Genomic DNA, 24,120 nt, shown 5'->3' with positions numbered 1-24,120 from the left:
GATGACAGTGGTGTCATCTGCAAACTTCAGGAGTTTGACAGTCGGGTTCGCTGAGGTGCAGTCGTTCGTGTAGAGAGAGAAGAGCAGCGGAGAGAGGACACAACCTTGGGGCGCCCCAGTGCTGATGCTGCGTGTGGATGAGATGGTCTCCCCCAGCCTCACCTGCTGTGTCCTGCCCGTCAGAAAGCTGTAAATCCACTGGCAGATGGCAGGTGAGATGCTGAGCTGGAGAAGCTTGGATGAAAGGAGTTCAGGGATGATAGTGTTGAACGCTGAGCTGTAGTCCACGAACAGGATCCTCGCGTAGGTCCCTGCACTGTCGAGGTGTTCTAGGATGAAGTGCAGTCCCATGTTGACTGGATCATCCGCAGACCTGTTCGCTTGGTAGGCAAACTGCAGGGGGTCCAGCAGGGGACCTGTGACACTCTTGAGGTGGTCCAGCACGAGACGTTCAAAGGACTTCATGACCACAGATGTCAAAGCGACAGGCCTGTAGTCATTCAGACCCGAGATTGCAGGTTTCTTGGGGACTGGAATGATGGTGGAGCGTTTGAAACAGGATGGAACTTCGCACAGTTCCAGAGATCTATTGAAGATCTGAGTGAAGATTGGAGCGAGCTGGTCCGCGCAGACTTTGAGACAGGATGGGGACACATGGTCCGGGCCTGCCGCTTTGTTAATCTTTTGTTGGTTGAAGATGCGTCTCACATCCTGTTCATGAATGGTTAACGTAGATTGTGTGATTGTGGTCGCGGGTTCGGCCGGGTGGGTGTGTGGTTTGAAACTGTCCTTTTCAAATCTGCAGTAGAAGGTATTCAAGTCGTTGGCTAGTGTGCTATTGTTCTCAGCTTGGGGGGATTGTCGCTTGTAATTAGTCAGCGATTGGAATGCATGCCAGACTGATTTAGAGTCGTTTGCGCTAAACTGTTTTTCCAACTTTGCTGCATATTTTCTTTTTGCAATGTTAATTTCTTTAGTAAGCTGGTTTCTAGCTCGATTATACAGGGCCCTGTCCCCGCTCTGATATGCGTCCTCCTTAGCTTGGTGAAGCTGCTTAAGTTTAGCAGTGAACCACGGCTTGTTGTTGTTGAATGTGCGAAAAGATTTTGTTGGTACACAAACCTCTTCACAGAAACTGATATAGGATGTGACAGTGTCCGTATATTCATCCAGGCTGCCAGCTGAATTTTCAAAGACACTCCAGTCTGTGCAGTCTAAACAGCTTTGAAGTTCCATCTTGGCTTCATTTGTCCACTTTTTCACTGTTTTCACTGTAGGCTTCGCGCATTTAAGTTCTTGCCTGTACGTCGGTATTAAGTGAATTAAGCAGTGATCAGACAAGCCCAGGGCTGCACGAGGAATAGCGCGGTATGCGTTTTTTACCGTAGTGTAGCAGTGGTCTAAAGTATTATTTTCCCTGGTAGGACAGTCGATGTTCTGCTTGTATTTAGGGAGTTCGTGGTCGAGTTTAGCTTTGTTAAAGTCCCCGAGAATAATGAGGGGTGAGTCCGGGTGTTTTTTTTCAATTTCGTTGACTTGTTCGGCGAGCGTTAGCAGTGCGGCGTTCGTGTTAGCTTGAGGCGGGATGTAGGCTGCAGTCAGGATGAATGATGCGAACTCACGTGGCGAGTAGAATGGTATACAGTTTAAAAATAGCGACTCCAAATGCGGGCTGCAGTGTGTGCTGAGGACCGTGACGTCCGTACACCATTTTTCGTTGATATAGAGGCATATCCCGCCGCCCTTTGTTTTCCCCGATGATTCCATGTCGCGGTCCGCTCGATGAATGTGGAAACCGGGAAGCATAACAGCGCCATTGGGTACAGCGTCGCAAAGCCAGGTCTCCGTGAAGCACATGGCCGCGGAACGTCCGAAGTCTTTACTGGTCTTTAACAGAAGATGAAGCTCGTCCATTTTGTTGGGTAGGGAGGCGTACATTCGCGAGGTGGATCGACGGGAACGCTAATCTGTGTCCTCTCTTGCGGAGTTTCACCTGAATGCCGGCCCGTTTCCCTCTGTGGCGCCGCTTCCGTCTCCATGCGGCGAAAACCGCGGACGCCGCTCCGGTAAGTAACTCGGGGAAAAAACTGAGCGGATTTGCGAACGTTGGTGACAGAAAGTCCGGAGTAACCTCCTTGATGGTTAGCAGGTCTCCCCTTGTGTAAGTGAGTCATGTAAGGTCTCCAAAGACGGACGAAAAACACAAAAACAAAAACAATACTGGAGAGCGCATTACCGAGGCGACCACACTGGTAGGCGCCATCTTGGTTAGATGTTAGATGAGAAGGCCCGCCTCACTGTCCACTGGAAATCAACCCAAAGGTGTTCTATCAGGTTGAGGGTAGGACTCTGTGCAGGCCAGTCAAGTTCATATACCAAATTCTCTCATCCATGTCTTTATGGACCTTGCTTTGTGCACTGGTGCACAGACATGTTGGAAGAGGAAGGGGTAATCCCCAAACTGTTAGACTGTCCAAAATCTCTAAATATCCTGAAGCATTCTGAAGAGTTCCTTTTACCTGAGCTGATGGGCTAATATTTTACATATTTCCAGTGTTGTAGGGACAGTTTGGAGATGGCCTCTTCCTGTTCCAACATGACTGCATCAGTGGACAAATGAAGGTTCATAGAGAATTTGATGTAGATGCACAGGCCTGACCTCAACCCGATAGAACACTTTTGGATGAATTAGAGCGGAGACTGAGAGCCAGGCCTCTCGTCCAACATCAGTGTGTAACCTCACGAATGCGCTTCTGGAAAATTTTTCATAAATTCCCATAAACACCCTCCTACAACTTGTATAAAACCTTCCCAGAAGAGTTTAAGATGTTATAACTGCAGAGGGTGGACTGATGTCATATTAAAATGGATTAAGAGTGGAATGTAACTTGAATTCATATCTGAGTCAAGGCATGTGAACAATTACATTTGACAATAAAGTGGAGATTGCAAACTATAAAGTGATGTTGACTCATTCAGTGGTCTGAATTATCACCAGGTCTCGTTATGTTCTTTCTCCAGAGTCATAGAGGAAGAGCTAAGGACTGTGCCCTCAGATGATATCCCTCCTCTCACTCCACTGGCTGTGAAAGTAAATACTAGTGAAGAGCAGAAGATTGTGACCCAGCTTGGCAAAATGATCCGAATTATTGGTGACAGGGTCAAAGATGACAAGGAGTTCCAAGAGTAAGTTTGTTCTCTTTTTCATGCAGTGGTATAAATGCCAATGGAATTGAACTTGAATGTTTTTAGATCATCACCTCTTTTCCTTTTGTGGAACAGTGCAATTGATGGTGTGGCTTGTGTGGAAGGATCCAAGTGGGAAAAATTCAAGGTAGTGGCCGACAAAGTCTTTGAACATGGCATTACCTGGGAGAGAATAGCTGTGCTCTTCTACGTTGCAGGGAAACTAGCACTCAAGGTGGGTCAACTTTTTTTTTTTTTTTTTCCCCCCCACCCAACCCCACCATACCTTTGCCGTCTCCTGTTTAACAAAGGTGCCTTTGTTGGCGTTATGTGCCTTGCATAAGGGAAGATCACCACTAGAAACCTCACCCTGTGTTGGTTTGGCTTTGATTCAGCATGTAGACTTTGTATTTAAAGAAATAACAAAGCCAAAGACCCCCTCCATAGAAAGGTTTGCGTACATCCTGGTTGGATCTGCCCCACTCCAAGTCTTGCACTATTTAAAATGAACCCCAAAGGTAATACACATTGGGTATGGTCTGGCTCTGGCCCATACCCTCCCCACCCCATCAACTAGTCACCTGACTACTCAACTGCCTGACACCACAGCTGATGGTTTAGTATTTCCACTACAATACGGCACTATTCCTCAGTCTTGACTCTATTGCCGCTCATTAGATTAGTCTCTTTCACCATCTGGCTGGTTTACTCCCGCACTGCATGCCAACAAATCAATCAATCAAAAATGTTATAAATTGTAAACTGTTGCTGACCTGATATAACTATTTTGTTGAACTTTTAAGAGCTCAGAGATTCAAAACAAGACCACGTATTTGGTGTTGATCTCTGATTGAAAGGCAAAAATATTGGATTTGTAAACAGTGCAGTTGAAATTTGGTAACAAGTATGATTTCTGTGCTTGTCAACCTCTCTGTGTCCACCAGATGGTGGAGGCTCACCTGCCACAGTCAGTGAGGGAGATCCTGATTTGGACTGTGGATTTCTTCCGGAAAAATCTACTGAGCTGGATTCGGGAACATGGTGGATGGGTGTGTTCATACTGTATCTGATTTCTTTTCTCTTTTTTTTTGCATTTCCCTTTGTGTTTTATGGTCACAGAAACATTTTATTCACAAGGAAAATACTATACACTGTTGATTAATATTGGGAATATGCAAGGAATTTCTGAATTTTGCTTCATGTTGTTCAATAATAGTAGTTGTTCAATGTATCAATGTAGTAGTTCAATGTATTTAATATCCCATTAGTTAAAATCAAAAACAATTTTCTCTCACAGCTTATAAAATGAACCCACGCAGTGAGGTTGAAAATTTGGTTGAGCGGGAGTTCATTGGATATCCAAAGCTTGTATAATAAAAAGCTTTAATATTGTATAGCTTTATGAGTACTTTAAAATATTAGCATCCAACACTGGCTAAACATTTTTTAGTGTGCAATGCTACTGTGCTTGTTTAGCACATTTAAGTCGGCCATTATTTTGGAGTGTGTTTTAGTAGGAGTTTGCACAGATTTGCTAGAGGAATGTCTTTTTGTCTGAAATATACTGCTAAAAAAAATAAAAGGAACACATAATCATTACAATTACGTGAATACCTCTTCTGGGATATCAACGTCTCCAGTTAGGAAACAAAACCAAGTGTGAATAAATTTCACCAGCTGTTGTGCATGTGGAACAAATAACTGGTGTAAATAAGAGGCAATTAATAAGCCCCTAAAGGAATCTTTCTGTAGGTGGAAGCCACAGACCATTCCTTGTCCTTATCCTTTCTGTCTGATTTTTGGTCAATTGTTCATTTTGCCAGAGCCCTTACCACTAGAGATAGTATGAGGTGGTGTCTGCACCGCACGGGAGATGCTCAGGTAGTGCAGCTCAGCAAGCATGACATATCAATGCGCACTTTGGCAAGAAGGTTTGTTGCATCTCCCAGCCCAGTATCAAGAGGATGGAGGCGATACCAAGAGACTGGTCAGTACACCAAGAGATGGGGAGGAGGCCCTAGGACGGGATAAACACAGCTGAAGGACGGCTATCTGTTTCTTCGTGTATGAAGAAGTAGAAGGGGCACTCACAGTCCGACAGAATACCTGTAGCAGGCCACTAACATGCAGTTTCTGCTGAAACTGTCAAAACAGAACCCATTAGATTGGTATGAGGGCCTGATGTCCATGTGTAGCCTCTGCTACCCAGCCCAACACTGTGCACCCTGATTGGCATCTGCCAGAAAACACTATAACATGTCAGATTCGCCATTGCTGCTCTGTCCCCTTCCCACCTGAGACCAGGTTTACACTGGGCACATGTAACAGACGTGATGGGTTCTGGAGACGCCGTGGAGAATTTTTCTGCTTCCTTCAACGTCCTCCAGCATGACCGGTTTAGCTGTTGGTCAGTGATGGCCTGGGAAGACATTTTTGTAGAGCCTCACAGACCTTCCTTGAGCAAGCCAGAGCTACCCGGACTTCCATTAGGTATTGGAATGAGATCTTCAGACCGGTTGTCAGACTATACCGTATACTGGTGCAATGGCCCGGGATTCCTTCTGCCTCATGTGGCTGGAGTGTGTCAGCAGTTCCTAAATGTTGAAAACATGCTATGGACTGGCCAGCCTGTTCCCTAGACCTTAATCAAGTCAAGCACCTCTGGGACATCATGTCTTGTTTCATCCACTGCCAGCAACATCGCTAGAGATTTTCAAAACTGCTAAACAATTCGATTCTTTATCGATTCTCAAATTTGTAGTTTGGCAGAGAAAAACATCCAGGGGACTTTGAATAGATTAAAAGAAATAATTGAATGAATAAAATAAAATAAAAAACTCCCACTGGATATTAAAACCAGGCTTCTCACTATCATAAAAACGTTATCCCCAAAAGACGATTAATATGCTGTGGTGAAGGTTGTGTATGCAAGTCCCTGCGTTGTAAACGCGGCCTGAGCGCGCACTGTATATCTCGCGGCAAGCGTGTGAAGTATGTTCTTTTCCCCTCCCTGAGCATGCTTTAAGATGTTTTAATGACACCCCAGTTGAAGATTATTGAAAAATTAAAAGTACAACAAAAAGAACTACACACATTGTATAGTATTTAAATACAAAGGCGCATTGTTGTAGAGATCGGCAACTTAATGCTAACACTCAATGGAAAAACCTATTCACAGGCGAGCAAATATTTCCATTAGCTCACGGGAGGTATTTACATTCAAATAACATATTCACACACAAACGATGTAGTAACACGTACAGACAGCTAATATAACAATACTCTCAGGCATATTCTTCCTAATCTGTGAAAAATTAGTTTATTAAAGTTCTAAGGCGACTTTCTTCTTCTACTCTTTTTTTTTTTTTTTTTTCCCCCCTAAGCTTTGAGTAAACTTGTAGCTCCATGCCTGTATCGCACCACACTGCCCCTAAGAATCCAAGGCAAACTTCCGGTCGCAGTTTCTGGCAGGGGGGATTTTAGTATTTACACACGGAAAATTTGTATTCACTGTCTTCCAGAATGCATTGCTATAGGTAAAATTACTGTATCACATTTTGACTGTGTTAAAATGCATCTTTGTTTTATTTTCTAAAGACCGGCTTTAATAGTTAAAGTTGTGTTGTTTTTAGTCATTAAATTACTTCTGCTTTTGGTGACAATCTGGCACCCTTACACAGAATGGTTAGAGCGAGGTTAGAGTGATATAGCCTGTTAATATCACTTGCAGGTCGATCATCCCGTGAATGTTAGATGGGCCACACGTTGCGTAAATGGCGTAACATGCGGATTACGTCATTCTCCCCTACTAGAATCGATAAGGGAACCATTTGAAAATTTGGTGAACGATTCCAAGGAATCATTAACTTCAGAACCGGTTCTCGATTCCCATCCCTACACGTCACACTACAGACTGTCCAAGAGTTGACAGATGGCCTGATCAAGGTCTGGGAGAAGATTCTCAGGAGAACATCTGTCATCTTATCAGGGGTATCCCCACACATTGTAGGGAGTGCATACAGGCACGTGGAGCCCACACACACAACTGAGCATCATTTTGACTTGTCACAGAACATCAGCCTGTTATCTGATTTGTCCACTTTTACTTGGAGTATGATTCTGAATCCAAACCACTGACGGTTAATTATTTTTCTTTCCATTAATCATTCATTTGTTATTTTGTTCTCAATGCATTCCACTACTGCGCTATGTAATCATGAAAGTAGCTTCACTATTTAAAATCTATTTTATATTGAAAACTGTGACATAAAATAGCTTTTCAGTCTCAAAATGTCAGATTCAGAAGGAGCAGTGTGGTTTTCGTCCTGGAACACAGGATCAGTTCTACACCCACGGCAGGATCCTTGACGATGCCTGGGAGTTTGTCCAACCAGTCTAGATGTGCTTTGTGAACTTGGAGGTCCTATGGAGGGTGCTCCGGGAGTATGGAATACCAGAACCCTATAACGGCGGTTCGGTCCCTGTACAACCGTTGTCAGAGTTTGGTCCGCATTGCCGGGAGGAAGTCGAATTTGTTTCCAGCGAAGGTTGGACTCTGCAAAGGCTTCCATTTGTCAACGATTCTGTTCATTACCTTTACGGACAGAGTTTCTAGGCATAGCGGAGGTGTTGAGGGGGTCTGGTTTGGTGACCTCAGCATTGCGTCTCTGCTTTTTGCAAATGATGTGGTTCTGATGGCTTCATCAAGCTGTAATCTTCAACCGTTGCTGGAGTGGTTCGCAGCGATTCGCAGAGTGTGAAGCGGAAAGGATGAAAATCAGCACCTCCAAATCTGTGGCCATGGTCTTCAATCGTAAAAGCGTGGAGTGGTTAGGGTCTCCAGGTCGAGGAAGAAATCCTGCCCCAAGTGGAGGAATTCAAGTATGTTGGGGTCTTGTTCACGACTGAGGGAAGAATGGAGCAGGAGATCGACAGGCAGATCGGTGCAGCATCTGCATCTGTATCGGTCTGTCGTGGTAAAAGAATGACCTGAGCCGAAACGTGAAGCTGTCGATTTACCGGTCAATTTATGTTTGTGCCATCACATATGGTAATGAGTTGGGGGTCGTGACCAAAAGAACAAGATCACAAATGCAAGTGGCCGAAATGCGATTTCCTCCGCAGGTTTTCTTACAGATAGGATTATAAGGTTGGCCATCCGGGAGGGGCTCAGAATCGAGCCGCTGCTCCTCTGCATAGAGAGGAGCTAGATAAGGTAGCTTGGGTATGTGGTTAGCATGCCCCCTGGACGCCTCCCTGGTGAGGTGTTCCAGGCATGTTCCACCAGGAGGAGTCCACGAGGAAGACCCAGGACACGCTGAAAAGACTGTCTCCCAGTTGGCTTGAGAACACCTCGTGATTTCCCCCCCCCCCGGAAGAGCTGAACGAAGTGGCTGCGGAGAGGGAAGTCTGGGCTCCCCTGCTTTAGATGATGCCCCCGCAACTCAACCCCTGTATAACCAGAAGAAAATGGATGGATGGGTGAAATTGTGACATTATGACCACACTACTGAGAAATGTAGTTAAACAAGTAATGTAATAACACTGCTACTGCCCAACACTCAGGGCTGAATTGGGACAAAAAAATCGGCTATTCATTTTTGATTTAGACCAGTGATTTCCAACCTTTTTGTAGCCAAGGCACATATTTTACAATTGAAAAATCTCACGGCACACCAACAAACAAAAATGTCACAAAAGTTGGATACATTAATTACTGTACATACTTCCTGCCATCTAAAAGAAGACCTTTTAATTGTTCTGTCTGTCACTATGCCTCAAAGGTATGAATAGATGAACAAAGATACATTATTTCTTGTAAATAAATATTTTTTTGAGAAATTATGTAAAATTATACAATTTCCCACAGCACACCTAAAGAGCGTTCACAGCACACTAATGTGCCCCGGCACACTGGTTGGGAGTCACTGGTTTAGACCGGCCCCTCATAATCAGCAGAGCACATACTGTAATAATAATAATAATTTGTGATTATTTGCAATTTGTGTATGTGTTCCCCAAAGGAATGCATTTTACTATTATCTCAAACGCAACTCTAATTATTGTGGTGTTGTGTATGTACTGTATGTTATGTAGTGTGTACAGTATAATCCATTTCTAATCCAATCTCTCCTCTCTCCCAACTGCTAAATCAACACCCTGTCTTGACTAGACATAAAAAAGGAGAGATCGTTATAATATAGGAGGAGGTATTGAAAACTTAATTATAAACAAAATTAAAATGATAAATATTTACAACTACCTGGAAAAAAACTGCAACAATTTAAACCATCAAAACACTATAATGTGGGACTATTCCACCAATGCTTGTAGATGTTCCATCCTTTTTTTTTTTTTTTTTTTCCAATGTAGACGGCCCTATTCAGCATGTCACAGTTACATTTTCATTTTCTGATAATAATCTGAAAAGGCACCTAGTCGTGCATGACACTAAGATTACCGAAACGAAACGGCTTCAGGTGTCCTTATAACCAAAAAAATACCAGCAACATGTTTATAAGAAAAAACATACTTTGGATCTCGGCTGATGAGAATTTACAGTTAAACATTACTTTAGAAGTCTATCAAATAACCATTTTGTAAAGCAAAAAAGTAGATGTACTCATGCATAGTTGTAGTTTCAAGCATAATGTGTCATCAACATCTTAAATATCAGACCACTTTTGTCTGCTTTGTGTAGTTCAATAGAATTTTTTGATCAGTTTTATTGAAATCGTCTTTAGTATGTATTTTCTGAATTTCCTTGATATTGCAGCTCAATTCCAATTCTCCCAACCTTTAAAAAGCTGTAACATCAATTTGTATCAGACTAAAAACTGAGTTTTATAAGCTCATGCAAAGCAGCCACATCTTAAAAGCCTTTGACACTGTCTTACTCTTTTTCACTGTGGGCATACCTTTTGCTAATAATGCTTTTATACAACCCCAATTCCAATGAAGTTGGGGCGTTGTGTTAAACATAAATAAAAACAGAGTACAATGATTTGCAAATCATGTTCCACCTATATTTAATTGAATACACTACAAAGACAAGATATTTAATGTTCAAACTGATCAATTTTATTGTTTTTAGCAAATAATCATAAAATTTTATGGCTGCAACACATTCCAGAAAAGATGGGACAGGGTCATGTTTACCACTGTGTTACATCACCTTTTCTTTTAACAACATTCAATAAACGTTTGGGAACTGAGGACACTAATTATTGAAGCTTTGTAGGTGGAATTCTTTCCCATTCTCGCTTGATGTACAGCTTTAGCTGTTCAACAGTCCGGGGTCTCCGTTGTCGTATTTTACACTTCATAATGCGGCACACATTTTCAATGGGAGATAGGTCTGGAATGCAGGCAGGCCAGTCTAGTTTTACTCTTTTACTACGAAGCCACGCGGTTGTAACGCATGCAGAATGTGGTTTGGGATTGTCTTGCTGAAATAAGCAGGGGCCTCTATGAAAAGAACGTAGCTTGGATGGCACCATATGTTTCTCCAAAACGTGTATGTACCGTTCAGCATTAATGGTGTCTTCACAGATGTATAAGTTACCCATGCCATTGGCACTAACACAGCCCCATACCATCACAGATGCTGGCTTTTGAACTTTGCATCCATAACAGTCCGGATGGTTCTTTTCCTCTTTGGGCCGGAGGACACGACGTCCACAATTTCCAAAAACAATTTGAAATGTGGTCTTGTCAGACAACAGAACACTTTTCCTCTTTGTATCAGTCCATCTTAGATGAGCTCGGGCCCAGAGAAGCCGGCGGCGTTTCTGGGTGTTGTTGATAAATGGCTTTTGCTTTGCATAGTAGAGTTTCAAGTTGTACTTACGGATGTAACGCCGAACTCTATGAACTGACATTGGTTTTCTGAAGTGTTGCTGAGCCCATGTGGTGATATCCTTTACACATTGATGTCGGTTTTTGATCAAGTGCCGCCTGAGGAATCGAAGGTCACGGGCATTCAATGTTGGTTTTCGGCCTTGTCTCTTAAATGCAGTGATTTCTCCAGATTCTCTGAACCTTTTGATGATGATATGGACCGTAAATGATGAAATCCCTAAATTCCTTGCAATTGTACGTTGAGGAACATTGTCAGTAAACTGTTTGACTATTTTCACACGCACTTGTTCACAAAGAGGTGAACCTCACTCCATCTTTGCTTGTGAATGACAGCAATTCAGGGAAGCTTGTTTTATACCCAATCATGGCACCCACCTGTTCCCAATTAGCCTGTTCACCTGTGGGATGTTCCAAACAGGTGTTTGATGAGCATTCCTCAACTTTCTCAGTCTTTTTTGCCAAAAAAAAAGGACAGTCATTGGTATGCCTGGCACAGAAGCCACTGTACCTCAACAATAGTCATTAGGTGGAAGCTCCCTTATTAATATTCCATTCAATGGTAAAGTGGTAGTGGGACTGTGTCACGTTTAAGGAGGCCATGTTTTTGTGTTATTTGTTAGAGGCAGACTTAATGAGTTCCTTTGGAATGGACTGCATTGTAAGTGGGAGATAGGTGGTGTCGTAAGCCCCCTCCTCTGTTAACCGATGGTCTTTCCACCTTCACGTAGATGGCCTCTCTCACTCCTCTTTCAAACCATCTGTCTTCCCTGTCTAGAATATACACATTTTTGTTGTCAAAACAGTGCGATCTTTCTTGGAGGTGCAGGTAGACAGCTGAGTCTTGACCAGAGAAGTTTGCAAGTCTGTGTTATGACATGCGTCTGCTCAGTGGTTGCTTGGTTTCCCCGATGTATGAATCTGTGCATTCCTCACTGCACTTAACAGCATACACTAGATTGCTTTTCTGGGTATGGGGTGTCCGGTCTTTGGGCTCTACCAGCCTTTGTCTTAGGGGTTTGCCAGGTTTGACATGTACCGGAATGTCGTGATGGTTGAAAATTGTTAAATATATTGTAGAAGTTATCATTTATTTGCTTAGCTTGCATTAGTATTATGGACGATTTTGAGAAAGGAAGATGTCTCGCCTTCAAGAAGATGACTCAGCAGGAATCATCAGAGAGAAGGGCGCCTTGACCAAGGACGTGGCCGGGGACGTGGCAGGTGTTGGTCTCATGTCTTCACCTTGGAACCCTCCCCTTAGTGTGTTGTGTCTTGTAAGCTTAGTATGTTATGTCTTGTAACTCTAAAACCTCCCTATTTCAAATAAATGCAGGAGCGACGGGAGAGATTGTTTAGAGCGTGATGAGAGGCTGTAATCTGAACAATCTCCCATACGCCCTCCTCATGAGAAAAAGAAACCAGGGTCTTCATTCCTTTTGTGTCTATTTTTTATAGGTGTTGGGTAAGATAGATCCAACAAAAATTCTGCTGATTTTCTCAGACAGACCTGATACATACGAAATGACAATATTGTTGCGTCTGTCACTCTTTTCTTTCTCCTCCACCTTGCCCTTACTAATGTGGCGTTCAAACAACGTTTGTGGTATGGTTAAAAAAAAAAATTGTTTCTTTTTGTCAACAGATCAGCAGTTTCTCAGAGCTGACAACATCCTCCATGCAGACCGTGGGATTGAACTCCCAAAACTATATCCTCATCATCATCTTCTGTGCTGGCCTGGCTCTAGGAAGTGTTATCACCTGGAGGCTGACCAGACACTGCTAAGGACCCTCATACAACATGCTGCTTGCTTACCCAGTTGCCACTATTTTACTTTTCTTTTTATTTTATTTTTTGGAGGATTATATGTGTAAAGTTGAAAATGTTTTGGCACCACGATGTCAAATATGGTACTTTGGTATTTTCATACTTCTATTGAGACTGTATTTTATGAAATATTATGTGTGTTATCCTTCGTGTGATTATGACACAAAATAAAAACAAAATGGCAGCATTCTTGTGGTTTAAATGTATTGAAATTTGTGATTTTAATGTATTTTCTTGTGAAGGAATATTTTAGATTGACAGTTTTTTTTTATTTGTTGGGGTATATGCAAATGAATGCAGCCCTATGGGGGGCACAAGCCAGTGCAAACTGTAGGCCGGTCCCAATCCCAGATAAATGCAGAGGATTGCGTCAGGAAGGGCATCCGGCTTAAAACTTTGCCAAACAAATATGAGAGTTCGTCTAAAGAATTCCATACCGGATCAGTTGTGTCCCGGGTTAACAACGTCCGGCACCGTTAACTTGCAGGGCACCGGTGGAAATTCAGCTACTGTGGGTCGAAGACAAAGGAGAGGTGGAAAGTGGGTTCTTAGGCAGAAAGAGAAGAGGAAAGCACAGAGCCAAGAATTGAATGTGGGGACTTTGAATGTTGGGACTATGACAGGAAAATCTCGGGAGTTGGTTGGCATGATGATTAGGAGAAAGATATATTGTCTGTCCAGGAGACCAGGTGGAAAGGCAGTAAGGCTAGACGTTTATTTTAAAAGAAGAGTTAGCTAAGAATGTCTTGGAGGTGAAAAGAGTATCAGATCGAGTGATGAGGCTGAAACTTCAAATTGAGGGTGTTATGTACAATGTGATTAGCAGCTATGCCCCACAGGTAGGATGTGACATAGAGGTGAAAGAGAAATTCTTGCAGGAGCTAGATGAAATAGTTCTGAGCATCCCAGACAGAGAGAGAGTCGTGATTGGTGCAGATTGTAATTGACACGTTGGCGAAGGAAACAGGCGTGATAAAGAAGTGATGGGTAAGTACGGCATCCAGGAAAGGACCTTGGAAGGACAGATGGTGGCAGACTTTGCAAAAAGGATGGAAATTGCTGTAGTAAGCACTTTCTTCCAGAAGAGGCACGAACATAGGGTGACCTACAAGAGCGGAGGTAGAAGCACGCAGGCGGATTACATCTTGTGCAGATGATGTAATTGGTGGAGGTTACTGATTGTAAGGTAGTGGTAGGGGAGAGTGTGGCTCGACAGCATAGGATGGTGGTGTGTAAGGTTACTCTGGTCGTGGGGAGGAAGATTAAGAAGACAAAGTCAGAGCAGGGAGCCATGTGGTGGAAGCTGAGAAAGGAAGAGAGTTGTGCGGCTTTTTCGGGAAGAGGTGAGACAGGCTCTCTGTGGACAGCAGGAGTTTCCAGAAGACTGGACCAGTACAGCCAAGGTGATCAGAGAGACAGGCAAGAGAGTACTTTGTGTATCTTCTGGTGGGAAAGGAGAGAAGGAGACTTGGTGGTGGAACCTCACAGTACAGGAAATCATACAAGAGGTTAGCTAAGAAGAAGTGGGACACTGAGAGGACCGAGCAGAGGCGAAAGGAATACATTGAGATGTGACGTAGGACAAAAGTAGAGGGGGCAAAGGCCAAACGAGGCATATGATGACATGTATGCCATGTTGGACACTAAAGGAGGAGAAAAGAATCTATACAGGTTGGCCAGACAGAGGGATATACATGGAAAGGATGTGCAACAGGTTAGGGTGATTAAGGATAGAGATGGAAATGTGTTGACTGGTCTCAGTAGTGTGCTGGACAGATGGAAAGAATACTTTGAGGAGTTGATGAATGAGGAAAATGAGAGAGAAGGAAGAGTAGAAGAGGCAAGTGTGGTGGACCAGGAAGTGGGAATGATTAGCAAGGGGGAAGTTAGAAACGCATTAAAGAGGATGAAAAATGGAAAGGCAGTGGGTCCTGATGACGTTCCTGTCGAGGTATGGAAGCATCTAGGAGAGGTGGCTGTGGAGTTTTTGACCAGCTTGTTCAATAGAATTCTAGTGTGTGAGAAGATGCCTGAGGAATGGAGGAAAAGTGTACTGGTGCCCATTTTTAAGAACAAAGGTGATGTGCAAAGCTGTGGGAACTATAGAGGAATAAAGTTGATGAGCCACACAATGAAGTTATGGGAAAGAGTAGTGGAGGCTAGACTCAGGACAGAAGTGAGTATTTGCGAGCAACAGTATGGTTTCATGCCTAGAAAGAGTACCACAGATGCATTATTTGCCTTAAGGATGTTGATGGAAAAGTACAGAGAAGGTCAGAAGGAGCTACATTGTGTCTTTGTAGATCTAGAGAAAGCCTATGACAGAGATTGGTAGAAGGATGATGAGATTGGAGCTGCCAGGCAAGAGAGCTAGAGGAAGACCAAAGAGAAGGTTGATGGATGTCGTGAGGGAATACATGAGGGCAGTTGGTCTTCGAGAGCAGGATGCAGGAGATAGGCTTACATGGAAAACGATGACGCGGTGTGGCGACCCCTAACGGGACAAGCCGAAAGGAAAAGAAGAAGAATAAGACAATAAGAGTGGCGAAAACAGAAGCAGGGAGCAAGGCTCCAATATCCAGAATATGTAAACAGGGTGTTGTTGGTTTACGACAGTACATCCATCCACCCATCCATCCATCCATCCATTTTCTGAGCCGCTTCTCCTCACTAGAGTCGTGGAGCCTATCCCAGCTATCATCGGGTAGGAGGCGGGGTACACCCTGAACTGGTTGCCAGTCAATCGCAGGGCACATACAAATAAACAACCATTTTCACTCACATTCACACCTACGGGCAATTTAGAGTTGTCAATTAACCTACCATGCATGTTTTTGGGATGTGGGAAGAAACCGGAGTGCCCAGAGAAAACCCACGCAGGCACGGGGAGAACATCCAAACTCCACACAGGCGGGCCGGGAATTGAACCCCGGTCCTCAGAACTGCGAGGCAGACGCTCTTACCAGTCGTCCACCGTGCCGCTAGGACAGTACCAGTATATGAAATTTAGAAGTTTCAGATGGTACACTCTGAACTTGTTTAGGGAGTAGTGTAAGAAAAAGTCATCAAGCGGCACAAGAAGGCAAGCTCGAATTTTTTTTTGAAATTATTTTTATTATTATTTTGATTTTTAATTTCTTTTTTTGAATTTTGTTTTCCTGAATTGTTTTTCAGTTTTTTTTTTTTTTGGGGGGCTTTTCCCTCTGGCTAAGGCCACACCATTGCTAGTCATACAAGCAATTAATTAATTTGCATGCCTTAGTGTAAGTACATTTAACTTTTACCAAAGTTAAATAGAACTTATTTGAATTAGCTAAAGTCCTAAATTGCTTTCACAAATTGAATTGACTTGCAGTGATAACCATCACACACAGTCAAATCAATTTGTTTAACTGAATCATAACTACATTTATCAAAGCTAAATTAATTAATTGGTTAAATTCGTTTAAAATGTAGTCGATTCGTTTCACTCCACCCAAGTACACTTCACAACTATTTTAAATCAACGATTAAATTGCCAACTTTCATGCAGCAATTTTAATTTGATCAAATATATTTTGTGCGCATAACTTGACGCCGTTGTTTGATTCGATCACTGCTTCTACGCACATTCTGGAACACCTTTAAAGTTACGTGATAAACTCTCACACCATAATTCGCGAACGCTATTTAATTGTTTAACAATTAATTACACCGCTTATATTCTGCCTCTATTCCAAATTAGACACACCGCTTAAACGAGCTTATATTACAAACAATTCAGTTGCGTCCCGCATGCAGCACCTGCACACGCAACGCAATCATGGCGGAACTTTCAGAAAGTCCGAGTCAATACGACACAATGGAAGAGCACGTCAGTAACTTAACTGGGGACCTTGTCCTGGGCTATGCAGTCTCTCTCAAAAATGCTTTGAAGCCTTGAAGTCCTCAATAACAACATTGCACAACTTATGAGTGATGCCGAGCACAAAACCTTAAAAGATAAAAATCTCCCTTGAACGTTTGGTTGCATGGTGCTGAACTCAAATAGAGTGACCTCGACGATAATTTAAGTTATTCTGCTATCTGCTATTTATTTTACTGTAATTATGGAAATATGGGTAATCACAAACTGTTTTTAATGTTTAAAAATACAATGCGTAGGGATAAAAACTATGCATCTATTGAAGATGCATCAACAATTGCTAATATTAAATGGCAACCCTTTGAATCGTAATCGAATTGAGTCATGTGTTCTGTGCTACTGGTTCTTTTAAGGACAACCTTCACAGATGAACAGAGAGGAGATTACACTGAGAAAAACAGAGCAAATTGAATGAAGAGTACTTTTGATGGTCTGATCTTACCCCCCCATTTTGTGGAGTACTTCTGCTTCTGGCTTCCCTCTCTCCCTGCTGTTGGAGGGCATATGAGAGAAAGAGAGAGAGAGAGAATGGATGTGGGCGTGAGACACTCTATCATATCCTTCCTGCTCTGCTCGAACAGAACCAAGTGTTTTAGTAAATTGAAAGAAAGGGAGTGGTGCCGCAGGAAGGGTGGCGGTGGTGTCGGCGGTCAAAAAGGACAGACAAGCGCTTTAGTAAAGGACACTAATTTTCATCAAGCACAGCACAGCACAGCACTCCTCACTCTTAAATACTTTTGTTTGTTATGCGCTCAGCAATCTCTTTATAACCTCTTAATCACAATTTAATCATAAATAATCTACAATATGGCATGTTTTTGAACTGTTTTACAGTATATTCTCATCAACATTCAACTCCACTTATTTTCAATGCAAATACAACCCCAATTCCAATGAAGTTGGGACGTTGTGTTAAACATAAATACAAACAGAGTTTGGTGGGGGTCTTCTTGGTGATCCCAAGACACACACAACACACTCTCATACACTTATACACACACACGCACACGCTCACTTACCTCACCTTCTAGTGTACTAGGTGCAGTCCTCTCCTGGATCTCCCTCACTGTGGCTACAGCGGCTGGGGTCCTTGGCAGGTGCTGCCTCCGTTGGATGGGTGGTGTCACAAGTGCCTTCCCTAGCTCATCGAGAAAGATGCGCCTCTTGTACAGCTTTGACACATTCCAGTCAAGAAAGATCTCAGTCCAGATGACAAACGCATTATAGGCCGATACATTGATCATGTTATGTAAGATGACCAATGGCCAGCGCGCAGTCATTCGCTTGGTGCTGTAGGACCGTGTTACTTGGTCCAAGTTGTCTACCCCCCCTTTGCTGGCATTGTAATCGAAGAAGAGCAGGAAGCAGGCCCGAAAGGTGACAGGGGGCCCCACCACCCTGCCAGTAGCTAGAGTGGGGGACCCAGGCGGGGGGCAGCTGGCACCGCCCCAGCACCCACGGAACATGGGCGAGTCAACATCACACCATCAATGCTCTCCTGGAGGTCACTCATGTGGTCCACCAAGATCGGGAAGGAGTAAAGAAAGTCCCGCCCCCACAGACGCCGGAACCGCAAACACAGGGACAAGAAGAGAAGATCACCCCTCCATGCATGTGTCCTTTCACCATGCAAATCGGTCTAAAATGTGAGAAAGAAAAAGAGAAAATAAAAATAATTTAAAAAAACAACAACATAAAGAAAAAAACACAACTACATGAATGTCCATCCATCCATCCATCCATTTTCTGAGCCGCTTCTCCTCACTAGGGTCGCGGGCGTGCTGGAGCCTATCCCAGCTGTCATCGGGCAGGAGGCAGGGTACACCCTGAACTGGTTGCCAGCCAATCGCAGGGCACATAGGAACAAACAACCATTCGCCCTCACAGTCATGCCTACGGGCAATTTAGAGTCTCCAATTCATGCATGTTTTTGGGATGTGGGAGGAAACCGGAGTGCCCGGAGAAAACCCACGCAGGCACGGGGAGAACATGCAAACTCCACACAGGCGGGGCCGGGGATTGAACCCGGGTCCTCAGAACTGTGAGGCTGACGCTCTAACCAGTCGTCCACCGTGCCGCCACTACATGAATGTATAAGAAAAAATAAAGAGAATGACAAATAGAATAATAAAACAACAACCTCGACAACAAAGAATACAGAAGTCAAAAGTTTACTTTTACACTTACAAAATAGTCTTGTTATTGTCAGATGGCACACTACCCAGGCAAAGGAATCAAGAGTCTAGATTTAGCATGTTGAGGAAGATTCACCAGCTATCCACGTATATGTGTAATTGATTTTTTTCATTCTACTGATATTTCTTCTTACACAATATATTCTATGTTGAGATTTAGCAAGTGATTGATGATAATAGCTTGTTTGGTTTTCCAGGTTAATAGAATTGTTTTCTTAGCGGTAGGTAACGATTGTGAATATTTATTTGGGAGGTCGATTATGCTTAAGTCGTCAAGTATGCACAATCTTGGGGAAAGTGAAATCATGAAATTCAAAATAAAACAGAGTTTCTGTGTAACCGAAGACCAAAAGCATTGAATTGGTTTGCATTCCCATATAGCATGAAAATAGGTGTCTGGGGTATTTTTGGTGCATTGCTCGCATATATTAGATGGAGAGAAGCCTGTACTGTACTGTACTGAGTAAAGTGTGTTCTATAAACTGTAAATTTATGTTTTTTGCCATTTTAAACGTATTGTTACATATTTGTATCCAGTAGTTACGGTCAGCGGACATGGAAAGGTCTTCTTCCCATTTAGTGATTGGTAAGTGCATTGATTTCGTGCATTTTTTTGAGAGATTTATTTTCCTTTGTAAAAGAAGCTTCACTATTTGCTTGAGAAACTCCAGCAGTTTGAGGGTTCTCTGGAGTGTTGGTATTCTTTTTCTTTTTTTTATTGCTGCTTTTAATTTATTGTATTGAAGAAAGTTTCCGCCTGTTATTTGGAATTCTTGGAACAGTTCATCACGTGTCCTAAAAACATTATCGTTAAATAGTTGCTGTTGGTGGTCAATTCCATGTTGTTCCCATGTGCTTAAATGAAGGGGTATATTTTTTATTTCGAAATCTGGATTATGCGAGATTGGGGAGAGCATATTGGGAGCTAATTGAGATCCTGTAGAGTCTAAACTTTTCCACCAAGCCGTTATTGGGTTCTTGAAGCATTTATGGCGTTTAAGACTTGTGGAAATAAATGGGAGTTTTGGGAGTTCGATTTTCTTGCAGTCTATTTGTTCCAATTCGAGCCAAGAATCATACTCCTCATTGGTTAGCTAAATAATAGTGTTTAAAGTTGGGAGCCTTTAGTCCTCCCTCCTGTTTACTTTTCTGAAGAGTGGATAAACTAATTCTATTTTTCTTATTTTTGGAATTAAAAAATATTACAGCAGAATCTAATGTCTGAAACCATTTAAATGTGGGTTTAAATTGAATCATTGCGAATAAATGATTTTTATTTTATTTTTATTGTGGCTATTCTTTCCAGTAGTGATATAGGCAAGTTATTCCAGTGTCTTAAGTCAGCTGTGATTTTTTTTCCAGGAGTGGTGTGTAATTTAGATTGGTTTTGGGGAAATATTAATACCTAAATACTTAATGTTTCCTATAGGAATGGGGTTATCTGAGATTTGATCTGCAGCATTCCATGAGTTTGCTCTTATTGAGTATTGTTGATTTTGTCCAGTTGATAGAATAATCTGATCCATCCATCCATCCATTTTCTGAGCCGCTTCTCCTCACTAGGGTCGCGGGCGTGCTGGAGCCTATCCCAGCTATCATCGGGCAGGAGGCGGGGTACACCCTGAACTGGTTGACAGCCAATCGCAGGGCACATACAAACAAACAACCATTCGCACTCACAGTCATGCCTACGGGCAATTAAGAGTCTCCAATTCATGCATGTTTTTGGGATGTGGGAGGAAACCGGAGTTCCCGGAGAAAACCCACGCAGGCACGGGGAGAACATGCAAACTCCACACAGGCGGGTCCGGGGATTGAACCCCTGTCCTCAGAACTGTGAGGCTGACGCTCTAACCAGTCGGCCACCGTGCTGCAGAATAATCTGATATTCGTGAAAATTTTTCATGAGATTGAAGACTGCCTGAAGAGAAGATTTGGGTTCCTGTAAATAAAGAAGAACATCATCAGCATACAGATTGATTTTGTGTTCTGTCAGTTGCGAGCAGATACTTTTAATATTAGGATTCTGACGTATAGCAGCAGCAAGAGGTTTGAGTTTGGTGGGGGTCCTGAACTTGACTCAACTTTTAGATTGAGAGAAATTGATATCGCTGATAATGATTGGATGTATTTTGGGGGTAATTCTTTGAGCTGCCGAATTGTTTGTAAGAAAAAAATCTATTCTTGAGAAAGTGCGGTGAACTGACGAGAAAAATGTGTATTCTCTTATTGTACGGTTTTTCAGTCTCCATATGTCAACAAGACCAAAATCGTCCATATACTGCTCTCGTATATTGGGGCATTGTGGCTGATTGCTATTTTTATATATTCCAGTCTAAGAGTTTGTAGTTCTGCTGACGTAGACATCATGTTTGTCCGAAGCACAGTGTTATCTAATCTTAACTCGTTGACCTTGTTGATCTTATGTATTTTCTGCTTGAGAAAATGAAACTGTCAGTCATTTCCAATAATATCAATCCATTTTGGAGCAATTGGTAAATAACTAATATTCCAAAATTGTGACGCCCCCCATGACTTGGTGTGACGTCAGAGGCAGAAGTGGAGCCCAAATTCACTGCATACCCACCTTGTGGGAGAAAATTAATTTATAATACTATTAAGTTGCAGTATTAACTCATATATCATCCCATATATCGTAGCTGTCGGGTGGAATCCCCTCACCTCCAAAATGACAAGTATTCAGGAAATTTCACAACCACAATTCCAATGAAGTTGGGACGTTGTGTTAAACAAATAAAAACAGAATACAATGATTTGCAAATCATGTTCAACCTATATTTAATTGAATACACTCCAAAGACAAGATATTTAATGTTCAAATTGATAAACTTTATTGTTTAAAAATGAATAATAAATAATACAAATAACAAATAATTATTAACTTAGAATTACTTAGAACTTATAAAAGCTGGGACAGGGTCATGTTTACCACTGTGTTACATCACCTTTTCTTTTAACAACATTCAATAAACATTTGGGAACTGAGGACACTAATTGTTGAAGCTTTGTAGGTGGAATTCTTTCCCATTCTAGCTTGATGTACAGCTTCAGCTGTTCAACAGTCTGGGGTCTCCGCTTCATAATGCGTCACACATTTTCAATGGGAGACAGGTCTGGACTCCAGGCAGGCCAGTCTAGTACCCGCACTCTTTTACTACGAAGCCACGCTGTTGTAACACGTTCTGAATGTGGTTTGGCATTGTCTTGTTGAAATAAGCAGGAGCGTCCATGAAAAAGACGTTTTCTCACGCACTTGTTCACAAAGAGGTGAACCTCGCCCCATTTTTGCTTGTGAATGACAGAGCAATTCAGGGAAGCTCCTTTTATACCCAATCATGGCACCCACCTGTTCCCAATTAGCCTGTTCACCTGTGGGATGTCCCAAACAGGTGTTTGATCAGCATTCCTCAACTTTCTCAGTCTTTTTTGCCACCTGTCCCAGCTTTTTTGGAACTTGCTGCAGCCATAAAATTCCAAGTTAATGATTATTTGCTAAAAACAATAAAGTTCATCAATTTGAACATTAAATATGTTGTCTTTGTAGTGTATTCAATTAAATATAGGTTGAAAATGAGTTGCAAATCATTGTATTCTGTTTTTATTTATGTTTAACACAACGTCCCAACTTCATTGGAATTGGGGTAAAAAATTACAGCTTGCTTGAGTTTCGAAACACCGCTTTGTTCATGTTGGTATTATACTGCTGCACTTTTATATGAACAACACCTAGCAACCCAAAATTATGTTCAATTGCTAATTTAAAATGCTGAAAAATCGCAAATTTATTGGGTGTAATTGATTAAAATGATACAAGCATTGGGCATGGTGGCCGACTGGTTAGCACGCCTGCCTCACAGTTCTGAGGACTCGGGTTCAGATCCAGCCTCGCCTGTGTAGAGTTTGCATGTTCTCCCCGTGCCTGAGTGGGTTTTCTCCAAAAACATGCATGGTAGGTTAATTGAAGACTCTAAATTGCCCGTAGGTGTGAATGTGAGTATGAGTGGTTGTTTGTTTATATGTGCCGACCACTTCAGGGTGTACACCGCCTCTCGCCCAAAGTCAGCTGGGATAGGGTCCAGCACGCCCGCGACCCGAGTGAGGATAAGCGGTACGAATGATACAAACATGGCAGGCGAGTGCCACTTTTTGCAAGCCTCATGAACCACAGCAATCATATATGTGCCTTAATGTCCCAAAAATATCACCAATCCTCACTAAAATTTAAATGGACATATACACTTATGCCAGCTTCAACCACTGCAAATATTATCGGCCCAATATTTTGGATTTTATGGACGTCATTATAAGCGTTTCCATCTCCACACTCTCACGATACAGAAAAAGCTCAATGTCACTTAATGTTAGAAAACTATAATCAGTCGTGACCAAAGATTTATGTGGACATCCCTCCTTATGGCCACTTCAACCCATGAAATTATCAGAATGATACCCCGAATATCATGGATTTTATGGACGTTATACGTGTTCCTTTTTCTCAAGTAGTCGTCTATGGAGAGGAAAATGGTAGTGTCCATAAAATCTAAAATATCTATCCGATTGTTCTGGTACTTTCAGAGGTGTAGGTGGGCATAAATAGAGATGTCCACAAAAATTTTGGTGACGATTGTAATTTTGGGACCTTAAGTGACAGAAGGTTTTTGGCCGGGAGACGCTTAGTCATTCGCTCAAGCCAAGCAATCATACACCATTGCAATTGCTCTCTCACATGAACAAAAGCTATGCAACCCCCCAATTATGTTAAATCGCTAATTTAATACACGGAAAAATTGCTCATTTATTACACGGTCATCGTTAGAAACTCTTTTAGACATCTCAGAGGCATTTCTGATGCAATCAATACAAAATTAAGCTAACGAAACACGTTTATCAGAATCAGAATCATGTTTATTTACCAAGTATGTCAAAAACACAAGGAATTTGTCTCCGGTAGTTGGAGCCGCTCTAGTACGACAACAGACAGTCAATTGACAGAGAATACTTTTGAGACATCCATCCAACCATCCATTTTCCGAGCCGCTTCTCCTCACTAGGGTCGTGGGAGTGCCCAGCTATCATCGGGCAGGAGGCGGGGTACACCCTGAACTGGTTGCCAGCCAATCGCAGGGCAC

General features: G+C 42.5%; 1 protein-coding gene across 3 annotated transcripts in view; it reads left to right on the top strand.

The window, feature by feature from the left end:
• Nucleotides 1-13,060, top strand: part of LOC133465828 (apoptosis regulator BAX-like) — an 18,376-nt gene extending 5,316 nt beyond the window's left edge. The window contains exons 3-7 of one of the 3 annotated variants that reach the window (XM_061748944.1): nt 1,988-2,066; nt 3,022-3,186; nt 3,283-3,421; nt 4,131-4,235; nt 12,689-13,060. In XM_061748944.1, the coding sequence (XP_061604928.1) occupies nt 2,038-2,066; nt 3,022-3,186; nt 3,283-3,421; nt 4,131-4,235; nt 12,689-12,829 (579 nt within the window). In that variant the 5' untranslated portion in view covers nt 1,988-2,037 and the 3' untranslated portion in view covers nt 12,830-13,060. Of the gene's footprint in view, nt 1-1,926; nt 2,067-3,021; nt 3,187-3,282; nt 3,422-4,130; nt 4,236-12,688 lie in introns of all 3 variants that reach the window. The other 2 variants (XM_061748945.1, XM_061748943.1) reach the window with 2 other exon arrangements.
• The last annotated feature ends 11,060 nt before the right edge of the window (nt 13,061-24,120 follow it).

The sequence above is a fragment of the Phyllopteryx taeniolatus genome, chromosome 16 (genome assembly GCF_024500385.1).
Source record: "Phyllopteryx taeniolatus isolate TA_2022b chromosome 16, UOR_Ptae_1.2, whole genome shotgun sequence".
NCBI lineage: Eukaryota > Metazoa > Chordata > Actinopteri > Syngnathiformes > Syngnathidae > Phyllopteryx > Phyllopteryx taeniolatus.
The sequence above is the reverse complement of the archived record's forward strand: the minus strand, read 5'-3'. Positions and strand labels throughout refer to the sequence as shown.